The sequence below is a fragment of the Hypomesus nipponensis genome, chromosome 6, assembly GCF_054491055.1.
Source record: "Hypomesus nipponensis isolate SF chromosome 6, ASM5449105v1, whole genome shotgun sequence".
NCBI classification, from domain to species: domain Eukaryota; kingdom Metazoa; phylum Chordata; class Actinopteri; order Osmeriformes; family Osmeridae; genus Hypomesus; species Hypomesus nipponensis.
In genome coordinates, this window is record NC_140366.1 from 2,207,081 (window position 1) to 2,231,550 (window position 24,470).

The following is a 24,470-nucleotide window of genomic DNA, read 5'->3' on the forward strand; positions in this document are numbered from 1 at the left end:
ACAAAACACACAGATGACTTTGGTCTTGTCAATGGAACCATTTGGCAACTTTTTGAAAGTAAACTTTCCATTCAGAATCTTATTGGCATCCATTTCGGCGTCTCACGCTCGCCATCCACTTTAAACGTAACGTTAGCCTACTACTCCTTAGCCTCGCAAGCCCAAACAAGTGTGTGCGGTGTGCCAGTTGTTTTGTTTCCGGTCTAGCTAGATCCGGTGTGGTGTTGTAGTTTTTCTAACGTCAGTAGTTGTTGCAACAGCATGTGAAAAAGTTTGCTAGCCCCAAAATAATGTTAATCTTCTGATTTTAAAAATTGACGCCGTTAAAATGGGTTTGCGTTAACGCCGTTATTAATGCGTTTAACTGACAGCACTACTAAAATGTACTATTTTCTGCCCATTCTGCACAGTTTTTTGGGACTTTCCACATCAGCACCCATTTCCCAGTTCCTCTATTCTGCACAGGGGCGGATCTAGAAAAATATTAATGGGGTGGCAAGAGGGTTAGCCTGGCTTCCAGACCAACTTAGCCCCGCCCACAACAAAAATGTGGTCGGGAAGTTGGGTCTGGAGGGGCTCGTATTGGGGACAAACTATATAAAACCAGGAGCTGGGCGGACCAATGAAATAGCCAGGGCAGGGTTTATACGATGATGGACAGATGATCAATAGTAACGTAATGAACAACGTCACGAAAGAGCGCTTGGGTTGAATTCGTTTTCAACAAACAACATATTACGTTGCTATGATTGGTTGTAGGTCTATCCAATTGAGCGAAGAGGCATTTGTTTTACGAGTTTGGTTGAAACATGCCCTATAGTCACAGCCAGTGCTGTAGTGGTCCATAGAGAAGTGGGTATACTCTTAATTTAGCAATTGTTTTACCCGCACCCCTAGTTCCCGCGGCCATGGGAAAAGGTGGCCTTTATGACGGCTAGAGAATGACATAGATTATACAAATAGTTCGATTTAAAAAGACCATAAAGTTTGAGGATTCCCCATTGATTTGTCACATCAGAATGTAGATTTAGGTCGAAAGTCTTGACATTTTTGTGAGAATGTCGCAGACTCGTGTCGCTCACCGACAGTATGCTAGAGCCTGCTTGACGTGGTGATAATTGGTCTATTAGAGGCAGAGTAGGGCAGGTCATGACTCATGCCTTCACCGTCCTATGAAATAACATCGAGCCACTATAATTCTGCACCAGTGGTGATTGAGAAGTGGGTATACGCAATCCTGACTGAAAAATAAGTGGGTATACGCCGTATACCTGCGTATACCCTGGACTACACCACTGGTCACAGCCCAACGAAGAGTTATCAGACTCAGATTCAGATTCTGACTAGAATTATGAGTATGACAACGTCAGGCTACAAGAGGGTGGCAGGAGATTTTGAGGGGTGGCACCCCCGGGGCAGAAGTATATATGCTGATTTAATCGCAGTCATATTAATCAATGTCTATTTGGAATCAATGTTTATTTGGAATGCCCCCAAATTAAGACATTTTAACAAAAAAAAATAAGGCTACATTACTATGGCACATTATTAAAGCCTTAAATCAAAGATATTGAGGAAACACTGAACAAAAGTGTTTTCATTGAGTTATTGGCTAATCCATAATAAACTGTATCATCAAACCAAACTTTGGACAACTTGGCCGGCTAGTAGTAGAAGAATGTGCTACAAGTTTGAAGTTTGTATGGTCCATTTTGACCAAAAATTTGAAGAAACATTGAATAGTGTGTATTCAAATGGCTGCTAGATTTTTTCGGCATTTAGGCTGTCTACTCTTTTACCCCGGTCCCTAAATATGACACGGAGCCTGAACAGAGGTAAAAATATGAATATCTGTTGAATCTCGAATATAAAACTGATTTCACTTCGGTCTCAGTGGGCGCAGTGGGGAGGGGGGTTGGAGTCGTCAAGTGTTGCATTCACTTGCAGTGGGATTTTAGCAGGCTCAAAATTTGCGGGCGAATTACGTTTTACGAAACCCACGGAATTTCCAATAGAATGCATTGGTCTGAGGCAAAATTTAAATAAGCTTGTCAACCCGTAAACAGAAACCATTTCCACCAGTGTAGGTAGGAGCCTAGGTCTGTGATAGCAATCAAAGGAAGTCTGTCAACCCTGAAACTGGTACAGTAAGATTATAGCCAATATTAAAACAATATTAAAGCCAATATAAAAAATGTAAAAAATGCTTAGATTCAGCCCTGAAGAATTGACGCGGAAACACTTATCAACCAAAATTACAGGAATAGACAGGGACAGGGAGTGTTCAGGCAATCTTTATGAGGATGGATCAATACTTTTCTGCAAAGTCTGTCAACATTCAATTGACCATAGCCTATTCCGCGTCAAACTGTTGTGGAACATCTTCGGTCGCTCCGACCCAACAGAAATTCACTGTGGCAAATGTACGAGTGGGTAGGGGGGTTTGAGTCGTGGAGTGCTGCATTTGCTTGCAGTTGGATATTAGAAATTCGCTCTCACAAATGTCAGATGAGCCACAACTTTTCTTTGTTTTCAAAGTTGCCAACTGGGGTGGCAAGGCTATTTTTAGGGTGGCAGTTGCCACCCCGGTAGATCCGCCCCTGATTCTGCACTCCTACACTTTGAAACTTTCATGTAGGCCCACACTATAGCAGTTACAGATATACAACACATATGAGAATGAATAAGAGATAATTAACATTTAGTCATTTAGCAGACGTTCTTATCCAGAGCGACATACAGTAAGTACAGGGACATTCTCCTCGAGGCAAGTAGGGTGAAGTGCCTTGCCCAAGGACACAACGTAATTTTGTATGGCCGGGAATCGAACCAACAACCTTCTGATTGGTAGGCCGACTCCCTAAGTGCTCAGCCATCTGATCTAATGGTAGTGAGATGGGTTCCACTGTTCTGCTTCTCTTTTTCGCCACTCCTATTAAACATTTCTGCTTTTGCCTGTTAGTGCCTGCAATGCTGGGAAGAAAACTATATGACAACAATAATGTTTAATGTAACTGGCCTTTCTAACAGTACAACTTGCCTCAGCTTGGCATCCTAATGGTCTAGAACCTCCCATAGCTGCATTCAGGGTTGCAAAAAAAAATGCTATTTGATGTTGCAAAAGAACAACAATCAGTTAACTATATTCAATAATGACAATCAGTTCAACAAACTAATTTCCATATAATAACACTGTTAACAGACTGACTCTTGTGTACAGTTCCAGTGCTGCACCTGTCATAGTCTCTCCACTGGACCCTGTCACCACAGCAGCCTCCATCTCTTTCCCTGTGTCACCTGTGCCTGCTTTAATACACAGAACAAAAAATCAAAACAATTGCATTTGAGCCACATAGCACATTTATTATTTAAATTCAAAAAACATGTTGTGCATATTTATATGAGTGCCTTTTTCTCTTGGCCATTTCTTTTACTTCATAAAAAATGTATAGCCTATATATTTACCAACAGTAATACCAAATGTATAATGTTTTTAGAAAAATTAAAACAATATGGTTTGGAATGATATTTGAATTTTTTAAATGTCGAAAATACAGCAGCTTACAGCTACTTGCACCTGGCGCCCCTGGTACAGCTGCATCTTCGGGCTGCAAACTCTCTCCGTCTTTTGACGGCGTAAACATGTATTCTATACTTCTACATTGTGCAGCCTTTGCTTGCAGTGCCCGTTGTTTTTCTCCTTTTCTTTTCCTTTCCATTTCTTTGCTAAAGAAACAACAATGTTAGCTGAAATAGCTCCAACGAATTGGCTGTACTCGGAAAACTATAGATTTTTTTTACCAATTGTGATCTGTAAAATGGACGGACAAGTGCACTGTTCAAGTTTACACGGGGGAATTCCCACCCCCACCCTTTGGATTTTGGATCGCTCCAGTTAAACAGTTGAATGGTATTAAGGCCGTCCTCAAAGTGAGCGTAAACTATTAGGATTTTTTTTCTTGAATAGTGCCATGGCCGTAGCGGCCGTTTGTTTGACCGGCCATTCGGGAAATCTCCCGAGTCTCCCGATGGCCAGTCCGACCCTGGCTGCATTGCAAATCAAGACAAGAGCCTTTTCATTAGGGCCAGTGGCAGACTCATGCTGTTTGAGGTTGTCAAATATCACTCATGGACTTCTGCCTAAATTGACATGCACCAACTCAGCGCGATGAGTTTCAACAACCATTAGCACATTTATTCTATTTTTTTTACTCTACTCTTAATGCAAGACTATGTTTAAGTTATTGTATGACCAACTGTCTATGGAGGAACCCTCCCTCACCACATTGCTTTGGTCATGCTATCTTAAAAGTCTAGTCCTTAGTTTAATTGTGCCAAAGAAGACGATAAAATGACCAAGCTGTGTTTTGTTGATTCAACTTTATAGTTCTGAAGAAGACCTTCTGTTTCTTTTAACATTAGAATTAGCTGTGGCCAAACTAGCCACAGAATGGCTACTTGTCTAGAATGGCTACAAGGGCAAGGAATGAGTGGGGGCTTGGTTAGCCCACAATCTCGCAAAGCTCACGCGTGTGTCAAGGGACTCTGTGTGTGTGGCCCCTTGTGTGTGTGTGTGAGATTTGACCCAACTTCCTGTTTGGTTGCTTTGTTGCTGATTTTGATTGGCTGTACCAGACAAACGGTTTTGAAAATCAAACATCCTACCAACATTTTTAGTGAGGGTTGCTTTGACGATGATGTGTGCCAAATCTGGGGAAGTTTGGAAAAAAATTGGAGGAGAAGCGAAAAAACATGTTTAAAAAACATGCTTAAAATTCAAAATGGCGGAAAATCTATATAAACGGAAATTGATGTCATGGGGTGTGTTGAACTCGTCTTGATCCAGGGAATCCAACGGTAACTCATTTTTGAAAATTGGTCATACGGTTCAAAAGTTGCGTGTGTAAACACAAGTCCAACTTTGACCAGTTGGTGGCGCTAGAGTCCTCAAATGGGAGACATGAAACTTGGTGTCCTTAATGAGTGTGCCAAATTGCAAAAAAACTGACCATACAATTTGAGGGGCTGCCATAGACTCCAATGGGAGAGGAAGATGATTAATAATAAGAGGAAAAGGTAGAAACACTTAAGTGGCTCCGCAGCTTCGCTGCTTGGCCACCAATAATAATAAAAAAAGGTAGAAACACTTAAGTGGCTCCGCAGCTTCGCTGCTTGGCCACCAATACAATGAAACCCTTCTGAACACTGAGCCACAGTCTTTGCCATATCTCGACCCAGTCTTTGTGGTTTCCCAATATAATTAAAATGTAACTCAACAAAATTCAAGCCGCAGTCTTTGCGGGAATCCAAAACACACAAGCTGCAGTCTTTGCGGTATTTCTAGCCACAGTCTTTGCAGTATCTTGAGCCACAGTCTTTGTGGTTTCCCAATATTAACAAGCCACAGTCTTTGCGGTATCTCAAGCCACAGTCTTTGTGGTTTCCTAATATGAACAAGCCGCAGTCTTTGCGGTATTTCGAGCCACAGTCTTTGTGGTTTCCCAATACAAATAAAAATTAACTCAACAAAATACAATCCGCAGTCTTTGCGGGAATCTAAAACACACAACATTTACATGTATTCATTTAGTAGACGCTTTTATCCAAAGCGACTTCCAAGAGAGAGCTTCACAAAAAGTGCATTGGTCAATGATAATAAACAATGAGATAGCCACAAAAAACATTACAGGGAGCCAAAACATGGCTATACACTGATAATCAACCAAGTGCCAATGGGAAGAAACATAAGAGCAAGTAGTTAAACAAGTTACAAATTAAACAACATGAGCCTCAAAAGTGCAAGAGAGAATACCTGTAGGAAAGCAAGCAACAATAATATAATCTACAGCGAGTACAAGTAGTTAACTCAGTTACAACTACCCAACAAGTTACAACTATCCAACAACTAGCCAACAAGTTACAACTATCCAACAAGTGCAACAAGACCCCCAGTAAGTGTCATTGTGTTCCGGGAGGAAATAAACTAACATCGGATCCAACAAATCTTGAAGTACTGTTGTACTCCCAGAACAAGGTGGCGGGTGGGGGTGTAAGGCTGGAGGAGAGGCTGGATGTAAGCAGCTGCAGTCCTGTTTACCGCTCGGAAGGTCAGTACCAGGGTCTTGAATCTGATACGGGCTGTGATTGGTAACCAGTGAAGGGAGATGAGAAACGGGGTGACATGGGAGTGTCTGGGTAGGTTGAAGACCTACCACCCAGAGGTGGGCTGCTGCATTCTGAATCCTCTGGAGAAGGCGGTTTGCGCATGTAGAGACCGGCGAGAAGCGAGTTGCAGCAGTCAAACTTGGAGAGGACTTACACTAGCAGCTGGGTGGAATACTCAGACAGGTATCTCCTGATCTTCCGGATAGATGTACATGACCAGGAGACTGCAGCAATGTGGGCCGTGAGGGACAGCTTGTCATCCATGGTAACCCTGAGGTTCCTGGCAGAGGATGAAGGGGTCACCGTCACAGATCCCTGGGTGATTGAGAGATCGTGGGAGATGGAGGGTTTGGCTGGGATGATGAGAAGTTCTGTTTTAGCAAGGTTCAGCTGAAGGTGGTGCTTGCAAAGACTCTGAGGTATCTCGAGACGGTCTTTGCGGTTTTGCCGTATAAATAATACAAGTCGCAGTCTTTGCAGGAATCCAAAACACTCAAGCTGCAGTCTTTGCGGTATATCGAACCGCAGTAGTCAATAAAAGCAATAATATAACTCATAAAAGTAGTAAAACCCTTCTGAGATAATTTTTTTTTACCAATGATTCATAGCAGGTTTCAACCGGAAGCCGTTTATCGTTTTCCGGTTCGAAGCTTGTGTACGTTTGATAGCTCGTAGATTGCTATCTTGTTTGCTGTAAAAGCCGGTGTTTCTCCATGGATGAAGCATAAATAGACAAAAAACGGAGGTGGATCCGTCTGACGGAGTGGCTAGATGACATGAAGCAATGGCCCAATGTTGGCTACATCAACGTTGTTAATTACCTTTTATTTTCTGAAGGTGTTGATGGCGAAGAGTTGCGTAATTACACAAGCACAGAAGCGTATACTTACTTGCATAATAACAAAATAGGTACAGTATTGTTGAAGAATCACAGCAGCTTTATATTTTAGAAGGCAGCAGTACAGCCCAGTCAGAGTGTTAATAAAGCTAAACATACAGCATGGGTAATGCTGAGGGGAAGTGGAGTCAAAGACATTTACTCATTTAGCAGACGCTTTTATCCAAAGCGACTTCCAAGAGAGAGCTTTACAAAGTGCATAGGTCACTGATAATAACAACAAGATAGCCCCAAAAACATTGCGGGTAGCCAAAACATGAAGCACATATTGTGAACAACCAAAATAAGTGCCAAAGGGAAGAACCATAAGAGCATGTAGTTAAGCAAGTTACAATACATTACAATACATTGAGACAGTCGGCTGCTCTTGCATTGCCGGGTTAGGGAAGACATGTAGCCATGCAGCAGCTATTCTGTGGAAGGTAAAAATATAATACTACATATACACAGCACTTGACAAAATGTACTTTTACACTTTAAATGTAATATGTTCATGCGTACCCTCTTTATTTATCCACCTACTATTAACATTACCATTAATAATAGCAATATTGATAATGATGCCATTATTGCATTATTTCGTAGCCCAGATAAAGCTCCGGATCAGGATACAGTTCGGTTTTTATGGAAAGAGCAAACACACTTTATTTGGAGGGTGTTTTAGTTTCAAAGCTGCAAGCCACGCTGTTTTGTGTTCCTCATTCCTTGGCATGGAGTGCAAAGCATAGGGCGATGGACACGGACAATTTCTTCGAAGTTGTTGATGTTCGAAGCAAGACGTTTCCGACAAAATCTTTAATTTTCTTGAATGGTTATGGCAACCAACAACGGCACAAGTTGAACCTGAGCTTGTGTTAACAACATTTAATTGAACACAACTTATTCTAATCAATAATGTTGCCTTCTCTGTCGATATCATGGTAGGCTAGTAGAGTTTAGCTGCTGAAAAGGAAACACAAAACCGGAAAGCATAAGTAGTTCAGTACCCATTGGTTGCTGGAGAAACAGGCGGATAATTTCTTTGTCACTGGGCAAACGTACAAAATCAGGGGATAAAGTATGTTTTTCCTCATTGTATGTGTGTCAGGTTTCATTATAGGACATGTCCCAACCACGTTTTGAAAACGGCAAACCTGTTCCCCCCCCACTTTTTATTCATAAAATGACATTTTATGGCTGCATCCAAAAAGCTGTCCCACTCACATTTGAAAACAAAATGTACACTCTTAGTATTAATGCACAGTATTGATATTTGATTGTGTGGACCCTTTCTTGGAGCATAACTCATTAAAGATGGTCAAATGTACAGAAATGTTTCCTTGTTGTCCTTTTTATCATGATTGATTTGACTTTTGTTCCTTGGGGCCATCCAGGGTGTTCTACAAGGTGAAGAGCCGCAGCGCCCACATGAAGAGCCACGCGGAGCAGGAGAAGAAGGCTGCCGCCCTGCGTCTGAGAGAGGAAGAGGAGGCCAGAGTAAGGGTGGCTGCGGAGGAGGCCAGGATGAGGGAGGCCACAGATGAGGCCAAGGTGAGGGAGGCTACGCTGAGGGAGGCTGCAAAGGAGGGACAGACCAAGGGCAGAGTTAGAGAGGCAGAAAGGCCAGAGGCCAGCAGCCGCGAGCAGTCTTCAGAGGCTGAAGATGATGAGGACTGGCACTGAAAAAAACAAGGAGAGAGGGAGCTTAAAAGAGAGAGAAAACGGACGGAGATAACAAAGGGATAACATGGGGGAAAACACGACCAGTTTCAAAGAGAAATATCTCACTCACAAAAAGAACATTGAATTGAGAAATGCCTGTCTGTACTCTTCCACACTCCACATCTATAGATCCTGTTTTATCTGTTTACTTCCAATAGGAATATATTTTTGTAAATGCACTTGCATGCTTTGCTATCACTGTATCCCTTATTTAATTGAATATCTATCTTGAAATACTATGTGTGGACATCCCTAAAATAGTAATTGTCAATATAGTTTTTCTATGGATACTTAGTACTTTGAAATACTAGGATGATTAAAGCAATGTTGTCTTTTGTACTGGTAGAACCTTTTCTAAAAGTGTGGATTGAATATGATCTTAAAAAAAATTATTCCTTGTTTTTATTTTTAAGAGAATATTATGGTGAATTTTAAGAAAGGTTATCTAACTCAAAGGTTAAATTGCACATTTGTATTATGATTAAGGGACCTTTAAAATGTTGTGTCTGTATGAGAATGTCATAAAGTCATATATAAACCTGCAATCCAACGATTCTGAACACGCTAATCATGTGAACCGCCATTTTAATTGTGAAACATTTATTAAAACGTTTACTCGCTCTGTTGTTTTCTGTAGAGTTGTAGCTTGAGCTTCTGTCACCGTTAAGGACTTGCATCAAGGTGTCTTTGTTGACAGGATCTGAGACCAGATGAGAGCTGTTGCTCCATCTGGTCTCAGATGGAGTCTTGTTTTGTGTGTTTTGTCTCCAGGAAGTTGTCCCAGTGTATAGCGGCTATAAGTAAACAAAGTGCCACGGCTAGGGGCTGGGTGGTGCTGGATCCAGCCAGAAGGACAGGTCGGAGTGGTGTCTGGCCCGGGTCCACGCTGCAGATGAATACTGGCTCTGATTGTGCAGAGGTGGCATTGCTCAGCCATTTCAAAGTGCTCTCAGTAACAGGCAGTACATGCTGGTGTAGCCCTGCAGCATAAACGAGACGCAAGGCAGACGCCTGGAGATGATAGAGAATAAAGTGGCACAGGCTTCATCCAGACTCATCACTAACGTCTGTGGCATACAGTCATCTGTATGTTTTCCACCAGTTGTAGAGACAATGAGAGGAGGAGTGGGGTGTGAATGCAGTCCAGTTTGTACCAGCTCTGCCAGGAGCAGATGAGCTTTGTTTCATATTCAGATTAGCTTTGTCTCATCTTCAAGGTTCCAACATTTTATGTCATGCTGTGCTATTGTGTCACCAGCAAATAGGTGTTTGCACAGCTGAAAAAGTCTGACCTTGGGTGTTTTTTTTTCTCATAAAAATTGACCGTAAATCCCAGCGTTGTGCTAAAAAAACGTATGAGCTTTTTCTCCAACTGGCCATCCCTCTCTCTCTCTCTGGGGAATGCTGAGGCAGCAGGCTGAGGATCAGATGTCATGGTGCAGCACTCTGTCTTCTAATAAGGCCCGATTAAGGGAAGCCACACCCAAAGATGGGCTGGAAGTTGACAGAATGGCTAGGGATTGAAGTGCAGGGGACGCTATCCTGTGACCTTGAGTGAGACCAGGGTTAAAGCAGGATCATCGTCATGGAATGTCTCAGAAGACAAACGATCCGATCAATTGTTCTTGTCCAGCAAAGCCGAGGTTTAAGATGAGAAAAGAATATGAGAGCTATGATATTATCTACAGTCAGGCTCTTATAGTCCTGTGGCGTTTTTAATCAACAGAGATGGAGAATAATTTTCAAAGCGTGACCTGTAAGAGTGCATGTCAGTGTCACACTGCTTGGCCAACATGGAAGCAGATCTTACTGTCTAAATGTTTTATTAGCATGTGATCTCATGGGCAATGCATACATTGATGTTGCCTCAGAATCATTAGGATCAATTCCACAACGCAGGTATTGAATAATCAATCAATTTTATGTCAAACCTGTCTTCCCTGGCCTTCATGGACCAGAGATCCAATCATCCTTACAGACCCCTGACCCCTAAAAACTATCAGATTGGCTCCTGTAAACCTCCTCTCTTCTCCTGCTGACTCCCCTTCTCCTCACCCCTCCTCTCCTCACTGTTCCTTTCCTCTCTTCTCACTTCACCCCGCTTCTGCTCATTCCTTTTCTCTCCTCGCCTCACCCTCTCCCCATCAGAGGCAGATCTAGAAAATGTTACATAGGGTGGCAAGAGGTCTTTCCAGGGTGGCATGGGTAAACGGTACATGGGAATCCCTTTATGTGAATGGCTTTAACAAAACAAACACAAAAATACTTTTAAACTATGGTAGGTATTGTTTAATCATGCCCTTACACACTATAAGCGTTTTTAATTCACAACAGGAATAAGCCCAGTCAGGGCTGGAGTGGGGCCCATTTTCAGCCCGGGAGTGTAATGGCCAAAACCATCCCATCCGCACCAGTGGCCGAGCCATTTGTTCAACATTTGGGGCTTATCCCGAACCTAGGACCTAGTCAAGGTATTTATGTGAGGTGAATCGGAACTTCACATTAATAGCGCTCAATCAAGATTTTTGCATTAATTTCAGTGCTAAATAGTTTTTTGAGATTTATGTAATAGCCTTTACACATTGCGTTGGACTCAAATTGTTATATTTTCCGGAAATTACAACCCAAATTTTTACCTGAAAGATTTGGGGCTTTTGAGAAAACATATTTTCCCCCACCTTTGCAGGCAGCGCCGGCCAGGGCCGGCCCAAGGCGTAAGTGAACTAAGCGGCTGCTTGGCGCCCCCATGACCACCATGGGGCCCCCAAGAGCACTTTAAGTTACAGCTTAATTTTTTAATTATATTAATGGTAATTATACAAATGTGCAATAAACTCAATATTATGTTTACCGGCTGGCAAGGAAGATAATTGCCTACTTCTACTGTTTTAATAAATTATGTTGGGGGCCTGCCTTTGTACTCATACAGCAACAACGTTGTCGATTGTTCAAGAACAGAAAAGATCAGTCGGCAATCGCAAAACACAGCAAAAAGCAATGTCACAAAAAAAGACATATTCCTCTGGTGCAGAGAAAAGAAAACAGAGGAAGAGAAAAAACAGCAAGATCAAGTTAAGTTTTGCATGATTAATTCGTTTTTAACCATAAACATTTACTGTCGAGAGATACATGCGTCAAACAAGCCTTCAACGTTAGCTAGAGCTAGCTAGCTATCATTTTAGTGTAACACTTAGACTAGCTAGCTAACAAAATATAACAATAAAAGCTAGATCCCCCCGTTAAAATGGGCGTTTCCTTTGCTAGTATGCATTCACCTAGGTGGATTTACCTCGGCGAATGCATACTAGCTAAATACATTTCAAAATAAATTTCGATTGCCATTGAACTTTGCTATAAGGTGGGTTTGCAAATATGCTACGTTGTGAGCTAACATAAACTGGCTAGTTGACAGTTAAGCTAGCTAACAAAGCTAGCCTAGAGTAGCTTGCATAGATCCTACCCTTTTGGGGTCATTGTTATAATATTTCAATATCATTGTGCCTCAATTAGCTAGTTATAGATTAAGAGTTGTGCTTTCAAGTGTACAGATGGCTTGCTGCTGTGTAAAATCCTTTGTTGTTAAATTAATATTCTGATCCGTCTACTATGTACTCATGAATCTTCCCTGCCATGTTGAAATATTTTGGAGCTGGGCCAAAATTAACACCTCCTGCCCAGATGTGCCAGTGCTACAGTTGATGATACAGCAGGTCCGTTTTCAACAATCCCAGATCAGTATATATTGTAGGTATTTAATTTAATGTCAGTTTTGTAAGAAATAGGAAAATATTGTATATTCAAGTTATTTGGAGTTGAATGTTTTGCACTTTTGCACGTTGCTAGTTTAAACCATAAGCTATTAAAGTGGTTAACTTGTGTACAATAGATGCATTGTCTGGTTTATTTAGCTACTTTTCAGTATACCACATTAGGTACACCACTTAGTACTGTAAGACTTTGAATACTTAAAGTTCAAATCATCACATGACCAATCTGGGTTTGCTTCTGTTAAAATTCATGTAATCATGTAAGCAACATAACTAATAACATTGCTAATTAGTGCACTAGATTAATAGTGTGAGAATAATCAAGAATTAAAAATAATCAATAATATTTGCGTCACAGGGGGGCCCCTAAATCAATTCTGCTTAAGGCCCCATAAAGGCTTGGGCCGGCCCTGCTCAGACTAGTACTAGAACTATGGCAATCTACTGGGATGAAGAAGAAGCAAGAACCACTAATGTATATGATGGCCCGCAGCCGTAACATTTTTAAACCAAGTTGACCTGATGGCCGTCAAAGCCAATTAAATGGGTTGTTCATTGTACCGAATTTTTTTATTTAATTTATTTTTTTAGGGCATACAAATTTATTTTTATGCTTTCAGTGAATAGCACCGAGTGGAAGTCAACGTGTTCTTTATAACTAGTCATTCAGGGCCTGACATTAACTTTTTGAGGCACTACACTAATGCTGGGGACACACCACAGGATAATCGACAATCCTAGGTAACATATGTCCCAATTATTTTGATGGTTCCGCAGATTTTATCAGATGTTGCCTTGGTGTGAGGTGTGTTAAGAGTGACCACACACTGTAGGAGCAAAACGGCTAATCTAGGATTTTTTGTCCTCATGTTTGTGGTCTCTCACAGTTTGAAAATCTTATAATATAAAAAAATGTGTATAGTGTGTCCCCAGCATAAGTAACTTACATTTAAGTTTCACTTTTCATGCACAACGTCCGGGTAAAGATTGTGCCTTTGACCAACGAAGATGCGCTATAATATTATACATTGGCGTATATATGCTAATGTATAATATGATATATATGGCATGCAAAAAAGATTTGTAAACCCGTGTCATAGATACGCAGAAGTATGAGACTGGGTTGGCGGAGCGGACGCCATGCCGACTGCCAAGTCTTCTGCCTCTTTGTTAGGCTGTCACCCATAATTCCCGCTTCTGAGTTGAAGCCACGCCCCCTACGCAAAATCAAAGCCAAAAGTCTGAAAAAAAGAAGAAAAAAAAGAAACTAAAAAAAGGAAAAAAAGAAAAACTGACACTCAATTTTTTGTATTGAAGCCGTAAAAAAAATTTGAATATGAAAACTTGAAATGTGAAACTGTGAAAATATGAAAGTGAAAAATGAAAATGTATAACTTATTCAAAATAATTCCAGAATTTAAACGAAATTGTAGTCAACCTGAAAACAAATTGGTATACTTATTTTTTCTTTGAATACATGGTTTTATTTTTCAAGTTTTTGACCAAAACTTCAGTTGCAGGTGGGTCCGTTTTCCCTTCTAGTGATATTTTCAAGCATTTAGCCTACTCATATTGCATTATTCATTAAGAACACCCTTTGAAACAAGGAACCCCCTTTGAAACAAGCTACTGTAACAAGGTTATCACTGGCAGTATTTCAGATGGAATTGCGATTCAAATAGTAGCCTGCCGTCTGCTAACTGAAAATAAGCCCCCCAAAAAGTAAATAAGTTTGATATTGATTTAGGGGGGCATGGCTAATTCAAAAGCAGTTTGCTAAGGGCAAGCTAGCTGCTGTTGCTATCCACACACCACTGATTGTTTGAAAGCGCAGGAAATTAGAACGTTTCTTTTGTAAGGGATAATGTATAGTCCTCCTACCGGAGGAACCCTAATAATAATAAGAATACTAACAAAAACAATAGGTTTCCTCCTACCGAAGGAACCCTAAATATAGCTGCAAGCATCGATGCGGGTTCCTCCGCAAAATGGCAAAATATTATAAAAATGTACATTGTAGAAGGTCAAGAGTTGGACAACAAGAGAGCAAAACTACTTCATGTTGGGCCAACTACAATAGGCTGAATGGGGATTTGAACTCATGAGCATATGGTTACAAGGCAGCCTCGCTATCCTCTCTGCTACACACCATCTGTTGAAAATGTATGAGTAGAAAGGGCAAAGTATTAGCTTTGGTCAGCTTTGGGACAAAGGTTAAGAAGCGGTTGACATTTCAAAATGGAATTGCGTGAAATTGCGCATGGTATTTCATAATGATGTCATCCTGTTTAACTCAACAGATATTCAAATTTAAAAAGGCTACAAGACCGCGGCTGGATTCAAACCTACAACCTTTTACTTTGCAGGTCACTGTCCCTGTCTATTGAGTTATTTTCAGTGTAGAATATTGCCATGTTCAGTTACTGTATAAAAAAGTAAGCTGTTTCTTCTGTGGTAAGAGTTGTTTTTTTCAGCTAAAGTTTAAACTACTCTAATTCCATCATATTTTGACATACCAAGGTGAAATTGTTGATGGTACTTCAGAGTGATGTCATCTTGAACCCATAAAGGTTTGAAAACCATCAGTCAAAATGATATTTGATTGATTGACACAAAGATATTGAGGCAATGTGGACATTTACATAAATACACCCCTTTCAGACATTTTGTATTACATTTCTCATTCCATTTCACCTTATATAAAAATACACCTGCCCGCACACTATCCCAATCCATGCCGTTTACCTCCCTCCCAGCGCAAGTCATGCCAAAGCAGAAATGCTGTAGCGGACGCATGAGGTTTAGATGACAACCAAAAATTGTCTCTCACAGTCAAAACACATTGCTCTCAACACTGTTTCCAGAACTTCTCAAAGATGGCTTGAAGACCAATTTCCAGAACCACAGTCAACTTACGGTCAAGAATAGCCTCATTGGCAAAAAGTGTATGGCACAGGCTATGATCAACTCCATGCGGACATTGATGAACTATAGCCGACTCTCAGTTCCGATTAAACCACACAACATGCACTCTCAGAGTGACCAACAAGATTATTTTAACTAACAAACAACAATATTAAAACACATCTATCTGATCGAATGCAACAACTGAAAACCCTTGCATAGCTGTTGTAACCAAACTATTTTCCACAAGTTTTGGCATTTTTTGACATGTCACACTGCATGCTGGGTACCCAAGAGCGCTGACGCTGATGATCTAGCTGTGCTCCGACTGCGTGATTTGACGAGATGCTCGTGACGCGCTAAGGTCTCGGAGTCTCCTGAAATGGAACGCGTCTTTCTGCCTTGAAGCTGCGTGCGCATCATCATCAAGACCCCATTGTATATGGCAAGATAACATCCAAGCTCACAATTTCTCCAAATCTGACTGCAGCTTTGTATACCATATGTACAGTGTTATGGTTGTTTGAGTTAAACAACTTGCTTAATGAATTAAATGGCTGTTAAATGTCAAATCCAACTACAAATGTATAAAAGAGAGGGTTCCAATCAAATCTGAATTATTTTTAAACCTAAAAGTTTAAAAGACAACCTTTGCCTAAACTGACATGCACCAACTCAGAGAACTGAGTGTCAACAACCATTTACATCCACATTTAGTCTCTATTTTTTACTCTACACTTAAGGCATAACTATGTTTAACTTAATGTCTGCACCTCTCTGTCACCAACTGTCTCTGGAGTGGGGGGTGGGGACTTCACAGGGTGTCTACAGGTGTAAACAAGTTACATTTAAGACTTTTTAAGACCTTTTAATAACACTTCCAATTGAAATTAAAGACCAAATTTACGATGGAAATACAAATCAAAAGTGGAAATAAACAGTAATCTTCCCAAACACTGATGTCTGTTCAATATGAACAGTATGGTAAAATGACAACAATCGGTTGAGTTTAAGAACATTGACTAAATGTGTGTAATGTGAAAGGATAACACAAAAAGGTAATTGCTGTCCTAAATTATATTTTTTATTACACAATGGTGGACCAGAAACTAGCAATTCCACGAATCCCATGGAAACAAAGGCAAATGTGTGAGATGTACTGATGTGGAGCACAAATCATCCAAGAAGCAGTACTTCTCTTGAGTAGTTTTTATTCAGATGACTAATCATTGGATTCAAGTCAAAAGTCAATAACTTGAACTGGTTTCATTACTTGAGACCCTAAAAGTCAGCACCTTGGCATGCTGTGACATGGAAAGGATTAAACATTTAGATTTTCATCAAAGTAAAAAATGCTGGTTTGTCCTTTTTCATCAACGTCCTCAAAAAAGCAGTCTGCAGAGCTACTGTGTCTGTGGGGTGACTGTCTGTCTCTGGAGGGCTGGCAGGCAGGGGCAAGCAGGGCCTGCAGGCAGGGGCAAGCAGGGCCTGCAGGCAGGGGCAAGCAGGGCCTGCAGGCAGGGGCAAGCAGGGCCTGCAGGCAGGGGCAAGCAGGGCCTGCAGGCAGGGGCAAGCAGGGCCTGCAGGCAGGCAGTCAGGGCAGGCCAGCTGGATGAAGCTGTCCTGAGGTCAGGGCTGAAGAGAAGCTGTCCTGATTCTGATTCTGTCCAGCTAGAGGGGGGTAGTCCAGCAAGGGATCAGTTTTTCTCTAAGCATCCTCTGTTGAACTCTGTTGAGCAGGCCTCTGCATGACCCTCCAGACCTGTAAAAGTGAAAAAAGGATCCATGTCAGTTGTGAAAAATGAAGCTTTTTACATCTACACTTGACATAAACTACAGTTTTGACTGAGAAATGCAGTGGCATTACTTGAGCTTGAATCCAAATGTGTTGAACTGATGGAGACCCGGCCATGCAAAGTCACTCAAAACATTTGGCTCGATTCCAGGGTCTGGCAAGAGTATTTAGCTCTAAACTGGTCAATATACACATCTGACCAAAGACCAGCTCGACCTTTGTCTGTAAACAGTGATTCTGACTGTCAGAGACATTTAAATAGGCTGACCAAGTGAAACTAGCCTGGCTAACGTAGGTCGCTTTCTCAGGAAAATGACAAATGAAATAGGCTTGTTTTGAAGGATCCTATATACTGGCTATCTTTAGTAGACTCTTGTCTACAAAAAGCAGCCCTCCCTGACGTTTTAGGACTAGAATTTAGTGAATCACGATATAGTTTACACACTGCCAGTGAGTGAGCGAGCCGAGTCTGTCATTGAGGCTAAGTCAAAACAATGTACCCTCGGGACGGAGTCTCACTCCACTTGCAAGTTTTCCACAAATCACAAAAATAATTGGAGCATCTGGCAACAAGCACAATTCCTACATCTCCTAAAGGCTACCCTCCTTGAGGTTTGGTAACAAACACGACGTGCGGAACAAGGAGTGAAAATGCTGTGCGACACAACGCAAAGCGGAACAGGTTGTGATATTTTGGAGCACGCACACTGTGGAGCAATTCAATTGAATTCAATCATATATTGACATACCAAGGTGAAATTGTTTATGGTACTAGAGATTGATGTCGTCTTGAACCCTAATAGGTTTGAAAAACAATCGGTCAAAATTATATTTGATTTACTAACAAAAAAAATAATGAGGCAATTTGTACATTTACATAAATACAGTTCTTTCAGCCATTTTGTATTGCATTTCTTATTCAATTTGACCCTTTATAAAAACATGTATTCTACACATCTGTAACACATTTCAAGTCGATTGGATCTATGGTTCATGAGGAGAAGGGTTTTGAAGGTTGTACCAAATTTGGACAGTACAGCAAAATTTATCATGGCGGACCTTATGGGTTCTTGAGGCTTTTTTGTTCCCCATGAGAAATAAGGCACGTATACCAAATTTCAGGCATTTTGGAATAATGGGGCGCTGGGGAAATCACATAGAAGTTGGGGGTGTTTTATAGCGCCACCTATGGGCGCACATGGGCCACTAGCCGTTTGGGAGTAGTGAGGGACCTGTTGTATCATTGGGCCAAATTGAAAAAATCGGGTCCAGGACTTTTTGAACTGTTGGGCCATTTAGCGGAGCAATATAATAATAATAGGAATACTAACAAAAACAATAAGTTTCCTCCTGACGGAGGAACCCTAATAAGAATACCAACAATAACAATAGGTTCCCTCCTACCGGAGGAACCCTAATAATAATAATACCAACAATTACAATAGGGTCCTCCTGACGGAGGAACCCTAATAATAAAACCAACTTTCATCTGTGAATTTATGTTGTGTTCTTGTTTGATGTTCTTGATTTGAATGATTTCAGATTGACCGGCTGTCAAGAAGTTCGTTTTTATTTAGGTGAGAACCTAACTAATTTCACTTTGCACTGCCCCTAGTGGTCTGGAGAACGATTTGGTGTGAACTTGAAATGCAGCGTTTGTGCAAATGTTGTTGTGTTTTGTGCTAATGCTGCGGTGTTCTCGGCTAATGCTGCGGTGTTCTCGGCTAATGCTGCGGTGTTCTCGGCTAATGCTGCTGTGTTCTCGGCTAATGTTGCGGTGTTCTCGGCTAATGTTGCGGTGTTCTCGGCTGATGTTGGTGGTGTGAACCAATGCTGTTGTGTTGTAAGTAAGTAGTAGATTGTTTTTGAAATTTAGCATTTTATAAATGTTTCGTTTTGTTAATGTCGTTGTGTTGTGTGTTAATGTTGTTGTGTTTTCAACTTTTGTTTGCTTCGCTAATGTTGCTGTGGTGTGCACCCATGGGCCACCGTAGTTAAGAGTGTGTTAACCGAATAATCTTTAAATGTTGCATTAAAGATGCCCATGGATATTTTGAACTACTTACCAAATGACTCGCCATTGAAATCAGCATTCTAGTTTTGTTCTTATTCGCTGACGTTCTTTGTGTGATAGACAGACAAAAATGTCCAATGATACTAGACACAGAAATTGCTATAAAAAAAAAAAGATTTATTATATTTGATTGGCTTAGATGGTTTTGGTAGCAGTGTTCCCGCCTTCTTCTACAAGACACAAAAAAAATTTACAAACACAAATCTTTTTTACAAGTTACAAATCTTTTTTGCAAGTACACAAATCTTTTTTGCAAGTTACAAATCGTTTTTGCAAGTTACAAATCGTTTTTGCAAGTTAAAAATCGTTTTTACAGAGCTCGCTCTCCTGGCACTAATTTCACGCCATAGTGACACTGGTTAGAAATCTGTATGTGTGTGGTGTGCTGTCTTTGTCAATTAATGGCACAGCACACACTGTAGGAGCAAAACAGCCATATCTAGGATTATTTGTCCTCATGTTTGTGATCTCTCACAGTTTTAAGATCTTGTAAGATAAAAAAAATCGTATATTGTGTCCCCAGCATTAGCAGAAGGTACTATTTGAAACGCGATTCCATCTGAGATAGCTACTGCTGGTAACGTCGTTGTTAGAATAAGCTTCAAAGGGGGTTCTTTATTAATGAATGAATGCAATATGAAAAGGCTTAATGCCTGAAAATATCACGAGAAGGGAAAAACTTACAATGATGTTTAAGTCATAGAGATTAGGTCAATTTTTACACCGGGCTGCCAAATGTATTCGTTTTGATTCATCTATGATGCTGCTGATCACCATTCCTTCTTGCAGGGGAAATGAGAAGACAACTATTTCATTTTACTCTTCACTCTTAGTATTTTGAGTTGTAAATGATCAGAAGGAAATATGCTTTTAAATCTATGTAATCTTGATAAATAATAAGTAGGCTATGCATTTTTTATATAAAATATACAGAAATATCAGTTGTAAAAATGTAATTAAAAAACTTGTTGACAATATAATGTAATTATATAAAGTATTTAAAAGTTGACAAAGTTAAGTACAAAGTTTACCTTTAAGTCTTAAAAAGTCTGAAATTGAACTTGTTTATACCTGGAGACACCCTGCCTGGGCTGTGGGCCCCTAGAATTGTCATCACCTTTCACCCCTAAACGATGGCCCTGGATACATTTCTCTTTAGTCACTTTACACAATGTCACTTTCAGCTCGATATTGCACTAGTGCACTAACTGTACCCAACTTGTCTTAGGTTAGTATATGTCTTGTCTTAGGCTAGTATAGGTCTTGTTTTAGGTTAGTATAGGTGTATAAGACTAGTATAGGTCATTATGTGTATAAGTGTATAATGTGTATTATTGTATATTGCATACTTTTTTTGTTATATTAGGATGTTTATGTCACAGCCCAGTTTTTATGTCACAGGTTTCAGTTTTTTCCTTGCCCTAGTGTTCCCTGTCTTACTGTCGTCACCTGTGTCTCGTTCCGTTCTCGTTAGTTTTATTGTGTCCACCTGTGTCTTGTTTGTTTCTGTGTATTTAGCTTCCTGTTTTGTGTCCAGTCTTTGTCTTGGCATTACCCTTTGTCCCTGCGTGTGCCCTGTGTTTCCCATTTTGAGAATAAACCCCTTTTTGTTTGCAACTCTTGCGTTTGGGTCCTACCCCTCCACAATGTAATAGACTTGCTGTTTTTTCTGATGCTGAACCGTCTTAAGTAGGGATGTCACGAGAACCGATACTTACGATACATTTAGATGTTAAAATAACAAAACACCGACGATGCCCATTTTTTTTAAGCACCGTGAACGCAGATGCCAGATGTTAGCATCGGTGCTGTGCCTCTTCTGGAACTGATGGAGGCAGTATTCAGGAGTGTTCCAGTCGACGTTTACATTCAGAAAACCAAGATGGCAGCTGCAGCGATCGCCCCACCTCGACTTGTTTACTACATAGGCACAAAAAGTCGTGTTGGAAATAGCCTAGAGGCAGATGACGTTATGGCGTTATAATTAATCCGCAGAAGCCAGTATGCAGAAGACGCTACCATGTTCTTCAGATCAAGGGAATTCAAGGTGAGCCGTTCCAGAAGAGGCGCAGCACCGATGCTAACAACTCGCATCATACCAAATAAGTCAATGTTCGTTGTGGTCAAAAAAGAGCGGCCTTTGCACACATGTTCCGATTCATTTTGTTATCCTCTTACTTTTATTTTAATGCCGTGGTGTATGATCAACGCTCGTATACCTTTTGTAGCTTGTCTTTTCTGTATGTTGTTTTCTTTTAACCAGGAACACACAACCAATATGTAATTTTTGTATTCTTGACTTTTTTTTCTGCAAACTGTACCTTATGAGATATGTACCATGTATGTTCATAAATAAATAAAAAACTTTAATTCAAAAAAAAAAAAAAGTTTGTTGTGGTCGCAGCGAAGTTCTGAATACATCCAAAGAATGCACTCTTTCAGTTTTTTAATCTGTCATACACGTTACACGATGTTTGAGATGGTGGGCATTAGAGTTACAATGGCTTATGTTATGTACATAACCTACGTATGTAGGTTACCTATGCTGTAGTTTTAACGTTAACTTATAGCCTAAATTGGTCACTTTTGGTAAACATATTGTTCAGTTCAATGTTTTGAGAAGCTTGTAGACATTATGGCGGTTTGTTTTTACAAGTACAGTTTTTGGATCACCCAAGTTAGGGGGGCAGCTATAGATTTGCCCATGCTCCCCTCCTCTCCTCCCCTTACCTCTCCTGCTGACTTCTCTTATATTTAGTCATTTAGCAGACGCGCTTATCCAGAGCGACTTACAGTAGGTACAGGGACATTCCCCCCGAGGCAACGTCATTTTGGCACAGCCGGAAAACGATCTAGCAACCTTCAGATTATTAGCCCGGTTCCATAACCGCTCAGCCATCTGACTCCTACCCCTCTTCTCCTCACCCCTCCTCTGTTTTCTCCTCTTCTCAGTTCTCCTCCCCTCCTCACCCCTACTGTTCCCTCTTTTATTTTCCTCTCTCGATCTGAGGAGGAGAGTCTTCTCCTCAAGGACTTCAGATCCTAGAGTGATACACACTGAAGGTAACTCTCTTGCTGGTCTTCCCTCACATATCAACTCACTTAGCTAAATTAAACGTATCTGTCCACATTTTGGCTGGCGTCAGCAGCATAACTCTCACATGGTTATGCAAATTGACTTTCTGACAGAGGGCGCTCCAGTTTATTCATCTCCTCTCTAATGTATCAAGAGCACAGACAAGGAGCTGGCAGGAGACGCAAGGCTGAAACGCTTTCTTGTGTCAGAGTGAGATGGACCGCAGTGCTGCCATGTCTCTGCATGGAGTGCTTAGAGTGACAGAGTGTGGCTACCTTGCCCTCCTGTATCTGTAAAACATAAGATGTTGTACATGTTTTAAAGAGAAGAGTCCCCAGCCTGGTACCTTTGTCCCACACTCCGTCCTCTGTCCTCGTTGATACTGCGGGGTAGAAATAATTTGTTCCTCCAATGTCACGCTCTATGCTGTGTTGCTGACAATGCACAGGGATTCTGTAGAGACCATAAATCAGAAAGCTGTAAAACTGTACGTAGGGGAGGCACGGGGACAGGCATACGACAGAGTTCATTTGCTTAGTTCTCAAGATGGAATTGTTATGAATGTTAAAGGAACAATTCCTATGAACACTAAACAGGTGCTTGGTTGGGCCCTCGGGCCCCTCTTCAACTTTCGATCTCCCTACTACTATATGTAGTTTCATTCATTTTGGTAATGTCTCCGCTGTGGAACTGAAAAACTGTTTGAAGGGCTTGATGAGACCCACCTTGTGGAAGTGTCTATTGCTGTCGCAGTGCCAAATGCACTTACTAAAAGTATGGCCTATTCAGGCCTAATTCCCTGACTCTTGCAAATCCATCAGCAAGGGACAGGGTATGTATAAGGTAATTCTTGCTGAGTCACAGCTATAACAAAGAAGTTCAATCTGACAACAGACCACTGTTTTCCCATGTTGTTTAACGTGTTTAAATGGGATCTGTCACAAGAAGCACAAATACAAAAAGCACAGCTACACCTACAGCTGATCCATGAAGCATCCCCTATATAAGTTTCCTTCTGCCCTCATTTGCAAAAAATTACGACTCAACTACCCTCCCTGAGCCATCAACTTTAGGGGCAGACTCCAGTGATGCATTACTGCCTATGATCGAACGTGAATCTGCCATCCATCACAAATTTATCAGCATCCAGTCATCCCTCTCCAGAGAGGGGACTGATCTAGTGTCCCGGAGCTTCTGATTTATCTACATGATTTACCCACAGCTCCGTTCACTGCGCCATCGCCCCAGCTGTCCATCCACCTGTCTCCGTCCCTCCCCTACAGACATGATATAGCGGTGCTGCTGTACCAACACTTGATGGATTGTGGGTGTACCTCAGATAGGGGTCTAGGCCAAGACCAGCCAGGGCAGGAGTGGGGTGGGGTGGGATGAGATGCTTGGATTCAGAAATGTTAAGATCCATCTGCATTACAGACTCTTAATTGATTCTGGCCCCTGGCCAGATGTCCATTAGTAGTGTGGGGGTAACATTGAACAAAGGAAGAAAAAATTGTTGTACTTCAGGGGGCAGGACCACTGTGGCTTAAGACATTCCTAAGACTCCCCTCTGTGTATGCGAATACATACATTTATTGAATAGGAGAATATTAGTGAGCTTTTTGAGCTGCATTTCTATCCTAGTAAATCCACAGTAAGTACAGGGACATTTCCCAGGCAAGTAGTAGGACACAACATCATTTGGCATGGCCAGGAATTTAACCAACAACGTTTTTTTTCAAATGCTTACAAACAAATTCCTTACTTTTCACACAATTTCTGAAACCTTACACTCAAATACTAGAACTACATCTCAAATCTGCAAAACCATATGCACATTTTGGGCCTTTGACTCAGTTTTCAATTTCATAAAACACTTTTTTCAAAACATAACACAATTCTCCACGTAACACACACAATTCTAACAGGAAGCATCTTGATTTCCTTTTTAAAACACAACCAAACAAAATGACACTATTTCATCAGTGCCTTACACTAACTCATCACATGTGCAAACACTCTTTGCTTTACTCAACACCAACCAATCATGGCTTTAGAATAGGCCTATAAATAGCCTAATTTGAGGTGATTTA

The 24,470-nt window shown here is 41.0% G+C and overlaps 1 protein-coding gene across 3 annotated transcripts in view; it reads left to right on the forward strand.

Annotated features, from left to right (window-relative positions):
• mideasa (mitotic deacetylase associated SANT domain protein a) overlaps nucleotides 1-9,386 on the forward strand; it is a 34,374-nt gene extending 24,988 nt beyond the window's left edge. For all 3 annotated transcript variants that reach the window (XM_084700344.1, XM_084700343.1, XM_084700345.1), the window contains exon 13: nucleotides 8,437-9,386. In XM_084700344.1, coding sequence (XP_084556470.1) covers nucleotides 8,437-8,725 — 289 coding nt within the window. In that variant the 3' untranslated portion in view covers nucleotides 8,726-9,386. The remainder of the gene's footprint in view (nucleotides 1-8,436) is intronic.
• The last annotated feature ends 15,084 nt before the right edge of the window (nucleotides 9,387-24,470 follow it).